The sequence below is a fragment of the Pinus tabuliformis genome, chromosome 1_2 (genome assembly GCF_031772625.1).
Source record: "Pinus tabuliformis cultivar Carrire ecotype Pingquan chromosome 1_2, CPIR1, whole genome shotgun sequence".
NCBI classification, from domain to species: domain Eukaryota; kingdom Viridiplantae; phylum Streptophyta; class Pinopsida; order Pinales; family Pinaceae; genus Pinus; species Pinus tabuliformis.
This window is the reverse complement of record NC_142298.1, coordinates 778,740,365-778,752,994: the sequence shown is the minus strand read 5'-3', so window position 1 is coordinate 778,752,994 and position 12,630 is coordinate 778,740,365. Positions and strand designations below refer to the sequence as shown.

Here is a 12,630-nt window from a genome sequence, read left to right as displayed (position 1 = left end):
GAGAATGAGCCACAACCTATCACACCAGTTTCAGAGTTGTAGCCAAAGACAAATATTCTCTTGAACATGCCTTTAGTCGATGATGCCTCTTCAAAGAATTTGGGACACTTCCTCTAGAAGAAGACTTCAGCTTCTTGCCAGTTTCGGAAGAATTCCAGGAATAGAATTTGGGACACTTCCTCTAGCAGAAGACTTCATCTTCATGCCAGTTTTGGAAGAGCTCCAAGAATTGCATTAAGCATTCTAGAGTTGTTGGTCATCCTTAAACCATCACAGGTTGAGACCTCCCTTTTTAGGTTGAGATTCTCCCTTTTATGTGGGGTGAGACCTCCCTTTCATGGTTGAAGGTTTCCCTCTTCAAAACAATAGGAGCACTTCCTCTAGCTAAAGACTTGAGCTTCATGCCAGACTTGGAAGAGTTCCGGGAACTGCACTAAGCATTCCAGTGTTGGTGGTCATCCTTAAACCACTGCCCTTTATACCAACATTTCAGAGAGCACATTCAGCCTAGTGCTGCCATGCATTTTTGCACATATTGTATTACAGCTCTCTTCTTGGACTCATACATAACCCTTCAGATTAAGGGGGGGAATGTTGGACACCTAATCCTCTAAGGGTTAGTGTGGAAGCCGAATAGACAAACAAAGTCCGAGAGAGACCTTGGAATACAAAAACAAGAGTCACACAATGTACTATAAATGTATATCATTTGTTAATAAAAAGTGTACTCTCATGTTTTATCTTTCATACTCTTTTTGCCATGTGTGTGTTTAATAATTTTATTATATGAATTATAATTGCATCATAATCCGATTGTATAACCATACCACATGCTATAGAAAGCACATAATACTCTAGAATTAGCTAGTAATATAATGGGTGAAACTGGTAAGTCACAACGAGCTAATCACTCTTTTGGTACTCAATGAGCTCCCATTGCTATTAATAGCAAGTACAAGGATTGACCAATAGAAAATCACTTCTCATATGATGGCATAGGGCATATTGTAATACAAATTCATGATTGGTTTGATCAACAAAACCATCCTTCTTTGTAGAAACTACATAGTTGACAAAGTATGCATTGTATATTAAGATGGGGTTTCCCTCCACTAGACTTTCTCTCTTTACCTCACTGCTATCATATTTTGTCTTGTGTAATTTGTTTCATGAGTACCAAACATGGCTGCAAATTTTCTGTAATCATTGATTTTTTTTCTTGTACGTAAGTATCTAACATGGTTGAGAGTGGTTGAGCCTCGTTCATTACTAGACTCCATAGTTGGGCTTCATGAGGGGTGTTGGGGTACATTTCACTCAATAGTTCATCAAGACTTCATAAGGAACTATAAATTTTGCATCATTATGCCATCTTCCATACATTATTAGGGGCACGTATGACCACTTTTCATTCACTACTACACATTCCCTATCATTTGGCACATTTTCTTTTTTTAGTGTTTTCTATTTTTAGAAGATATATTTCTTGCAAGGGGTGCCTCCTAAGATGACATATGGCACTACATAGACACTTATTATATTATTAAATAGCTATTTCCACTCCGTGAAATTGTACTACCTCAAGCATAGGAATTCCTATAGTGGCTATGCACCTCCTTCCTACTTTGTAGCAATTAACCACCATTTTTCTCTCTCATTCCCTTATTAGATGATGTGTAGTCCTATTTTGGAGCTTAACTAAATTTAACTAGTTAGTATTTTGCACGTCGGAGTTCTTAATTAGATATATACCATTTATAACTAAACTTGCATGCATTTCACTCCATTTTAGGATAACTTACTAACTTTTGGCTTCCCAATCTAATTTTGACTTTCTCGCCAACTAGAGAAAATAATTTTGAGTTATATTAATTAAATGCACATGTAACCCCAACCTAGTCCAACCTCAACGGTCTCTTGGAGAGTTCGTATATTGTATTCATATTCATCAATAATAAACCATAAAAATTTATGAGTAATTGGAATTCTCTCCTTGGTTAATTACTCAATTGCTCAATAGTTTAAGTCTCGTTTTTTTCTTGTTTTGCAAGTAGCTAGTCTAGTAATTATTTTACACTTAGATCATGTGGTTGTGCTTAAAATATAACAAAAATTAGGATACAAGTGAAAAAAACAGTACATTCAAATCAAGGATGGCGAAAAAATATCCTTTTATGTTGATTCAAAGATGGTGGAGCTCTATATGGTTACCTCTATGGGGAAAATCACTCTTACTCAAAGATGTGACACTATATTAGAAAAGTATGTTTGTGGGGGGGGGAGGAATTGTTTCATAGGAATATATAAATTGTCTTTGAAAATGGATTTTCTCTCTTTTATATACAACATGTTGTAGGATCATGAATTCATTCTAATGGAGGGACTTGGTGAAATGGTAATGTGGTTGTCGTTCTCTTTCGTTAGTTGAAGCATTTTTATTCTTTGGTAGTGATGAGAGAGATGGACTATTAATTGAATTTACAAATTTGTGGGCACTATTGATTAACCACAAATAAAATTTCAAAGATCCACTATATAACCATAAGTAAGGAAGAGGTTCAATATATTCTAGTTCTATTGAACCTAAGTGGTGGGCTACCAAAAGAAAACAAAAATATCCCTAGATTTCAAGGAGTAAAAATAAGCTATGAGATCATTCCATTTATATGAAAGTTATTCTTTTTACAAAGGGAAAAGACCCATAATTTTATTGATCTGGAAACAAGAAAAAAAATATTGCATTTTTCGAATGCTAACAGTGTTCCAGAAGATAAGCCTTTTGGCTTATGAGCTAAAGAGAAAGAAAAACTGAAAAAAATTACATAATAGAATTGGAAGTTAGGTGCGATAATAATCACTTAACTTATCTTCCTTGCCTTTATTTTTCTACACTTTTTACCATCCTCATGAGTTTGGAACAACTGGATCCATTGCCAACTCACTTCTAGTTGTCTTTGAAGAGGGTTATTTATCTAAGTCAGAACTCTTAGAAGCATGAGCTCTCTTTGTGCCCCTCGACCCATGTTTTCTATATGCTTCATTTTCTTATTGTACGTATGTCTGAATATCTCATGATTTAATATCATTTTTTGTTTTGGATGTGGAACAATTTTGGACTTTTTCATCCACTTCTGCTTGTTTGGGAAGATCCTCCATGGTTTCCTCTTCTTCCTCTTCTTCTTCTTATGATACGTACAAGTTAGATGGCTTCCACGCCTTTGACTTATGGGTCTACCCCTTTCTATTTTTTTGAAAACACTTTTTTGCTGAGGACATGAGTTATGCAGGTGTCCTATTTGGAAACCGCTTTAGAATTTGAAGGCCATATTCTGATAATTTGATACTCGGGTCCATTGAAAATTTTGGTGTTTCAAATGAATGTGATCAAGTAGTCCTTTACTAAGGTCTATTTCTGCATAGATTCTAGCAAAAACTAAATATACCTTTCTTTTTTCTATCAAGGTCCATCTTTTTAATTTTTCCCAAGGTGTTTCTAATCTCTTCCAGAACCTTGTGATTCTAGAAAGGGAGGGGGAGGTTTGGTAGCATCACCCATATAGAAATTGCTGAAACCACCATTTTTTGTGTGCAAAATATGGGAACCAAAGGGTTATGAAGAGCCCATCACTTCCCCAAAGCTAGTGTCCCTCACTCAATACTCTCTTTAAGTCTTCCTGAGTTTCAAAATGTACGATAAAAAACCCTTTGGAGAATATATAGATATCACAATTGGGGATCCAAGAAGAGAATATCCATTTATATAAAGCATCATATTATGCCAAAATACATTGAAACAAGAAATCACAACTTTGGATTGGAATGCAGAAAAAATGTAGCTTACTTGTAGAAGATTTACCTCCATGGCTGGCACTTGTTCCATTTGTTCTATGATGTAGGGCCATAGGAAAAATTGAGGTTTTTCTACTTGATTTTGATCCTTTACTTGGGTCACGTCCTTGTAAGAGGTAGATCCCATTAAAAATTTGGGTCCCAAGGCACCTCCTCACAGCCTCAGGTTCATAGTTATGATGGAGTTTCGTGAGATGCGACAATCCTTTAGCTGGAGAGAATCCTACAAAATTTTAAATTCGAAGAGTAGGACCTGTAACTAAATAGGGATTTGCAAACTGATTTTAATACTCTTCTTCAGGTATTGCACCAAGTTTGAAACTACAATCCATTAAAGGGAGCACAACTTGTTTACATTGATGTTGAATATATGAAATGTTTCTTTTTCTAACTCTTCTTTCCTATCGACGTGCGCTAGACTGAGATAGGGAGGGGGGGAACCACATGGAGTCGCATCTATATTGTGTGCATACTACGGCTACCCTAGAGATGACACTTCCACCATGATTTATATACAAGTTATACTATATCTCTAGTCATATTTTGTGGTACTTCCGTAGTAGGGTCTTAGCCCATAAAAAGTGGAGGAAAACGGTTTTATTTCCTCCGATCTAATATAAAAGGTAAAAAATGAGTGGGTTTTGACGTCTTATGATGTTCTCATGGAGGATACCTGCGAATCTTAGATAGTGGACTAATTATTTTGCTATAACATTGATGATTTTCTAGGTCTACATGTAGCTCTATCCCAAAAGGTGGTCATTCCCATCTATAAGAAATTGTGTAATTTTGAATTCTAAGGGTGAATACTCTACTTGTCAATAATTTTGGGGATCTCTCAAATAGAATTTATTTTTTTCACCATTTTCCTTGTTTAACTAAAATTATGGAGGATTTTTATTAGCACGAAAGATATGGTATGATACTATTTTGGTTTCATTAACAGTAGGAGTTGGTTCTCCAATAGGATTCCTTATGCCATACATGGGTTTATCTCATGGTTTTTATGTTTTTTCTTTGATGGAAGGAAAATTGGAGGTGAATCAAAGGGTGGGGTGGATGCCCTTTTCTAATACTTTAGCTCAAGCTTTAAAGAGAGTGGATTTTTAGTCAGTCATTGGGAAAGAGTTTATCAAAGGTTTCTATTATAATAAGTGAAATTAGAGGGTATGTCCAAGATTATGAGAGAGAGAGAGAGAATAATCAGAGTGTTCCAAATCTGAACTGACAAAAGGTTACCAACCGATCCTCAGAAACCTTTTTATGAATGAGGCCTCTATTTTATTCATTTTCCTTGTCGCATGAAACTTGTGACCTTTTGTTAGGATATTCCGACACATAGGAAATAGTTAAGTTCAACTTGGTCTAGTATAGAGTTAGGTATAGAGTTAGGTAAAGTGTGTTTCTTTACCGTTGTACATTTTGTAACTTACAATCCGACGGTCACGATATGTAGTGATCCGAAGGTTCACTCTCTCCTCGGTATTACTGACACTTGATCTGTGGCTTGACACCCGATTGGTCCATGAGTTCTATTTAAAGCGCATGGAGGGTCATTGTTCGGGTAATCCGTGCATGAAAAAAGCTTATGTAAATTTTCATTCTTTGATTAATAAATTGCCTGTAGTACCCACGTTGGGACAGGCCGTGGACTGTTTCCCTCTTTGAGGGTTTTAACCACGTCAAAAATACTGGTGTATTGATCTGTGATCTGGTTGTGAGCAGTGTCCTTTTGGTTTTCTTTCTAAGGAACTTACCCTGTAAATTCCTACATGGTATCGGAGCTATTTGAGGGCCGCGTCCGTTGGTGATCCAAATCTGAAGCCGGTAGAACTGCATGCGGCTGTCGTTTCCTAGATCTACTGTTTCCGACTGCTTTCGGGCCGATAGGACTGCTCTGTTGCGTTCGGAGCATCTGTTCCAGTGAGGAACCCCTTTCGTTTCACACGAAAAGGTTTCCGGTAGCCCTAGCTGCGTCATTTTTTAGATCGGGAGGTATACAATGTTTTTGCAGTTTACTGTTATTTTCTCTCTGCTTATTTCGGTTTTGGTTTATTTAGCCTTTTTTTTTAACCGGATCTATACCTTTCATTTCTGCGTATGCTCTTTGCCTTGCGACTCTGTGCGATCTGGGCAAATCAGAAACAGAAAGGAAGGTTTTTTTCTCATGCGTATGCTCTTTTCCCTGCACCTTAGTGTGATCTCGGAAAATCAGAAACATTGAGAAAAATATTTAGTTTTTCGGCTAAAGCTAACTTTGAGCCGCAAGGTTCATTTTTTAAAATATCTAGTTTTTTGGCTAAAGCTAACTTCGAGCCGCAAGGTTCGTTTTTCTTTGCATATTCGTGTTGGGTTTTGTGTTTTGTAGGGAAAAAGAGCTTTCTCAAGGCAAGCACGCAAACCAAGGCCCCCCCCCCCCCCTCTCTCTCTCTCTCTCTCTCAAATTTTTTGTATAGATCAATTGGTTCAAAGCTATTTTAAGAGAGTAGAGGTCTTGGGTTCAAGTCTCCATTTTGTGGGGGCGGATTTTTTCATTCCCGCACATTCGCGCACTTTGCCGGCAACTTCAACAAATTTTTTTTCAAAAAGCCATAACTTCTTCATTCGGAAGCCTTTTTCAGAGCCATTTTTTTTAAAACAGCCTAATTTTTCGAGATCTATCCATTGGAACACTTACTTTCAGCATATTTAGCTTTAGTTTTTAAAAAAAATGGGAAGTCCATCAGATGGATGTTAAATCTGCCTTCTTGCATGGGGACTTGCAGGAAGAAATCTATATGGAACAACCCATTGGCTTCATACAAACAGACTCCAGTCTTGTTTGTCGACTTAAGAAATCCCTTTATGGTCTCAAGCAAGCTCCTCGGGCTTGGTATGCCAAAATGGATATCTTTCTTTTAGAATCTGGCTTTTCTAGGTGTCATTCTGACAATACTGTCTACACCAAGAAAGTGGGCAACTCTCTTATCATCCTTGTTCTTTATGTTGATGATCTTATCCTTATTGGTAGTGATCCCAACCTTATAAACCATGTGAAGTCTAGCCTCAAAAGGAAATTTGAAATGACAGACTTAGGACACTTACACTATTTTCTCGGTCTTCAAGTCTTGCAATCCAAGGAGGGTATTTCCCTTTCCCAGTCCACGTATGCTTGTGATATTCTTCGTCATTTTCACATGGAAGACTGTAAGCCAGCCCCTTCTCCCTTTCAGTCTGGAGTCAAACTTTCAGTCTCTTGTACTTCTCCTGAAGTTGATGCTACCTTATACCGTCAACTTGTAGGAAAACTCTTGTACTTAACCCATACTCGTCTTGATCTTTCCTTTGCTGTTGGCCTTGTTGCTCATTTTATGCAAAACCCCCGTGAAAGTCATTGGAAAGCAGCCAAAAGAATACTTCGTTATGTTCGAGGTACAGTACAGTTTGGGATTCATTACAGTGCCAAAGCAGCTCCTCTATTAGTTGGTTTCACTGATTCTGATTGGGCTGGTGACCCTGATGATCGGAAGTCTACTGCCGGTTATGTCTTCACTCTTGGTTCAGGACCTATTACATGGGCTTGTAAGAAACAGGCTGCCATTTCTCTTTCGTCAGCAGAAGCAGAGTATCGTGGTGCCGTGGAAGCTAGTAAGGAAGCCTTGTGGCTTCGTCAGATCCTATCAGAGTTTGGCTTTGAGCAGCAGCATCCAACCACACTTTGGTGTGATAATCAAAGTTCCATTCAGCTATGCAAAGATCCAGTCCAGCATCAGTGCAGTAAACACATTGAACTACACATGCACTTCATCAGAAATCTCATTCATGACCATGTTCTTGAAGTGAAATATTGTTCAACAGATGATCAGGTTGCAGACATCTTCACAAAGGCTCTCACAGAGGCGAAGTTCACTAAACTTCGATATATGCTTGGAGTTCAGGAAGTTGTCACTAAGGGGGGATAGGCTCTAGTGCCTCCTTCCTTCTCCTATTGTGTCATATTTGTAAATCCTTCAATCCTATCCCAAGTTGTTCTTAAGGGGGGATGTTAGGATATTCCGACACATAGGAAATAGTTAAGTTCAACTTGGTCTAGTATAGAGTTAGGTATAGAGTTAGGTAAAGTGTGTTTCTTTACCGTTGTACATTTTGTAACTTACAATCCGACGGTCACGATATGTAGTGATCCGACGGTTCACTCTCTCCTCGGTATTACCGACACTTGATCCGTGGCTTGACACCCGATTGGTCCATGAGTTCTATTTAAAGCGCATGGAGGGTCATTGTTCGGGTAATCCGTGCATGAGAGAAGCTTATGTAAATTTTCATTCTTTGATTAATAAATTGCCTGTAGTACCCACGTTGGGACAGGCCGTGGACTGTTTCCCTCTTTGAGGGTTTTAACCACGTCAAAAATACTGGTGTATTGATCTGTGATCTGGTTGTGAGCGGTGTCATTTTGGTGTTCTTTCTGAGGAACTTACCCTGTAAATTCCTACACCTTTCACCTTTCTTTTCTCCTAATTTCCATTATTTTCATAAATAACTATGCCAAAATGCCAATTTTCCTTTCCAAAGCCTTAGCCATTGCCATTGCCAATTTCCTTAGCCATAAAAAACCAAACTAACACCTCCTAGGATGTCCCGCCCATCATTCAGCTTCGAATAAGTGTTTCATTCTTCCATGGTTATTGTTTTTAATTTTTATTAAAGGGAATTTTCGCTAGGGTTTTTACACACAAGGATAAGGTTGGTGCATCCATAATCTTGTACAAATGGTATTCCGTCTAGTCTAGTATGCAAAGTTTCAATTTAGTGAACAATCACAATTTTAAAATAAAATATGTGTTTTTCATTCATAAATAACTATAAATATGGTATGATGTCAAACTATAAAACATGATGGCGTAAGTTGGCCATGAATACCAATGAATTCTCAGAGTTAGTAGAGTTTATCAATGAGATAGAGATAGATAATGTTAAGGCTCAAATAAGACATTAATTTTTTGTCCAATCAAAGCTAAACTAATAGTAGTGAAAGTGCAAATTGATTCCTATAGTCTTGCCGAGATGGTGACTAATAAGCATCAAAACACTTCATTATATATCTCATGTTTTTAAAATTTAAGAAATCACAAAGTTTGACTAAATTATAAGTTTATTTTAAATTATTATTATTATTATTTATTATAAAAATAATTAATGTATAAGTCAAACATATATACGTTTAAAGAAACATGGAACAAAATTCTTAACCATGGAAATTTATCCCCACATTACTATGAAGACCCTTTATCTGTATATAGGCTTTGTTAAAATGCCATGGCTTAAGTTAATTTAGTTAAAAGGAACCAAGGAAAAAAAAAAAAAAAAACATAACTGCTTTGGAGATAAATCAGAACCTTTGATTTGTGTATACTACTACGAATGTTCTCATAATATTCAAAGAGTTTAAATTCCCACCATACATCTAATAATTATTGATAATTAAATTAAAATTCTAGAAACTCTAGTCCAAAATAGACATCCTATCAAAATATTCTCAAGATATTTCATAATGTTTAAATCCCCACCATCCACCTAATAATTATTCGTAATTAAATTAAAACTCTAAAACCCCTATCCCAAAATAAACATCCTTATCAACCTAATTATATTTCCAAATAAATCTTCTTATTACAATATTATAGTAGTCTTATTAAATGCTAAAATTAATTTCATACCTTTAAATACTAGACATAATATTCTTTTATAGATGGATAAAGATTCATATAACTTTAATGTAATTTTTGTTATGTTGTAGATGTATAAGACCACTGTAGCTATATAAATTAAATACAAACATCAATTAATGATGCATATCATATTTCTCAAATTAAAAAAAAAGTGAATTAACTTAATTATAAATTTATTTATTTTATTATTATTATGAAAAAAATTAATATATGAGTTAAACATAAATATATTTTTAAAAACATGTAACAATATTTTTAGCCATAAAAATTGAGACACTTTACCTAACCAATACCATAATTTTTTGATATCACATATTCAAGATGACAAATATTAATATGACTTTTTTAATTAATTTATTAAAATAAAATAATTAACTTAAAAATAAACTTAACCCTTAATCTATAGATATTATAAATATTCTAACATATTCTATAAATATTAAATATTTATTATCTATATAATAATGTGTAATTAAATTAGAATTAAATTCAAATTCTAGAAGTTCTAGAAAGACCATTTTCCTATTCCAAATGATTTTTTCTTAGGAAAGCGTGCTCATGTAACAAAATTTCTCTCGTTTGGTTATTTGTACAATGAAGCATTATTTGACCATCTATCCTCTCATGTCGTTCTCCTATTCATAGTTTAAGATTTGTATACTAACAGTGCATTCACTGAATACAAACAATGCATTTAGTCTTATATTCAATATACTAAAATCCAAAACTCTAATTTCATGAACCGTTTAATTGAAGAAAAGCGTACGGCGATGCATCAAGAACCTTTAAATTTTGTCAATTAAATTTGGTCCATCCTGAGAATCAATGAATTTATACGCATGTTAAGTCGCATCGTGAACAAATGCAGTACTCATGTCAGAATTCTCAGCCTAACGACAAAAACTATCTTCAACGCGCTTCTGTGTCCTTTTCGACGAGCTATCATCTTCTACTGTTCAACTTAACCGGCTGGCATCGACAGCTTCGTGTAAAATTCCTGGACTGAAAATTAGAAAGGTATGGGCAGATATTCTAAGTATATATTAGCGGCATCATAAAAATATCATCACACATTCTAGGTATATAAATAGAATTCCTGCATGCATGGTTTTATAGATTTTCGTGCTCATTTGCACTGAGTAATTTAGTTTCTCTCATTTTCTCTGCTATATGACCTGGTTTATATAGAGAGATTGCCAGCCTTCATCCGCACTGAGTAATTTATTTTACAACCTGATTTTCTGTTGTTTGGCCTGGTTTGATTTTCTGCTATTTGGCCTGGTTTGCTTTAATGGCTGTTATTTCATGTGGAATTCTGGAGTGCGGGCCCTTCTCTGAGAAAACGGCTCTCTGCCGTGGTGAGAATTTTATTTCCCACGATGTTGGTGGTGCCTTTTCTGTCAGGATTTCAGTATGGGAATGCAGCTCCTCCAAGAACAGCAATAATGGATCAGTTTGTTCAGAAAATGAGAATGGGGGGGCAAAGAGAAGAGGACGAGGAGATGATGTTATTTCGCATTCACATATTGACGAAGAATGTGACAAGAAATGGTGGCTTCCTCTCGTTGGTTGGTCCGAGGCTGATCAGGACCTCTGGGCAAACGATGACATAAACGGGTCGGAAACAAAAGGCAAAGGCATGGATAAGAGATCAGTTGATGGTGAAAAAGCAAGGGAGGAAATGTCGCCCAAGCGTTCCAAGCCTCTAAGGGGACGCTTCACTGCAGAGAAGGCGAAAATATTGAGGAAAAACCTTCGAGACACTTCTACGTTTCGTGACGGCATGTATCATTCTGTCATTGCTTCTCGCCTTGCCTCACCAGACAATGAAGGTCACGAGTGAATAATTTGAGATATCCGGTTTTCACGAGTGTTTTAACCAATCTTGGATTTATATGTAGGATTTATTCTTGTAATTAATACAAGTTATAGGTTTCAATGAGAAAAGCAAATAATATGGTGTGCTAATGCAATTGTATATTTGAAGAGCCGGATGGACAGTTTCTTACCTAATTTGGATATAAGATTCATACGACTATACGAATTTTAAAAGGAAAAAAAATAATTAGACTTTCTTTTCCATTATTTTTAACGATTTTTGATGCACCAACTCCAACCGGGCACCAATTACGCTTTGCATACACACTCAATCTCGATGCGTTTACATTCCAACATATGCATGATAAAGAAGGTGTATTAACATCTCATAAAATTGCTCAAAAATAATTACGTCCTTGCCCTCTTGAATTCCATGCAGTTCAGGATTGAATTGAAATTTTGTGAATTTCAATTCAACAGGCAATTCACTATGTTCTACACTTTGTAATACACAATGAACCCAGACTCCATATTTATGATACACTCCACTAAAATTTTGTTTGATCAAGTATTTTAGGTTAAAACGGTGAATACAATGGTTAATCAAGGCAATTTAATGCTCGGTCAACGCCCAACGATCACTATTTTCTCTGTGCTACCAAAAAAAGGACTAATAAAGAACGTTATGTTGAAGTGCGTGAAATATTGAATTATATTTTCTGCTTTACTATATAAAAATTTTAGGTTGTGCTATATAAAAAAATGAATAAAATGGTTCGTATTAAGTATCATATGGAGATTGGTATACAAATATGAACTCATCAAAGCGATGTGATGTATAAAACCAAAGTATATTTTAAGACGTCTACGTTTTTTGTTCTTGCTCTTTTACTGGACATGTTTTGCTTATTGAATTTTTTTTCGAGTTTGTTTCTTTTCTTGCCTTTCACTTTATTAGGAATATATTTTTATTTTGCTTAGTTTGTTACGGTTTTTTCTTTTTCCTTTTCATAATTTATTTTTGTACTTTTATTTTGTTGTGAGCTTAGTAAAAAGTAATTACTAAAGATTATCTTTTTCATAAGTATATATTTTTAAGTTTATTCGAAATTTTATTAAATTTTTTATAAATATTTAAATATCTATTGAATGAATAAATACCCCTAATTTTCCAAAACTTTAAATCTATTTATACATTTCATTTAAGAATTAAAAAAAATACATTTAAAAAAACATTATATATCTTAATTTC

At 35.3% G+C, this 12,630-nt stretch overlaps 1 protein-coding gene across 1 annotated transcript; it reads left to right on the top strand.

Moving 5' to 3' along the window:
* Nucleotides 1-10,740: 10,740 nt before the first annotated feature.
* Nucleotides 10,741-11,547, top strand: LOC149208178 (uncharacterized). The gene has a single exon (XM_089394027.1). It carries the CDS (start codon nucleotides 10,852-10,854, stop codon nucleotides 11,401-11,403), a length of 552 nt encoding a protein of 183 aa, XP_089250153.1. The 5' UTR covers nucleotides 10,741-10,851; the 3' UTR covers nucleotides 11,404-11,547.
* Nucleotides 11,548-12,630: the final 1,083 nt, after the last annotated feature.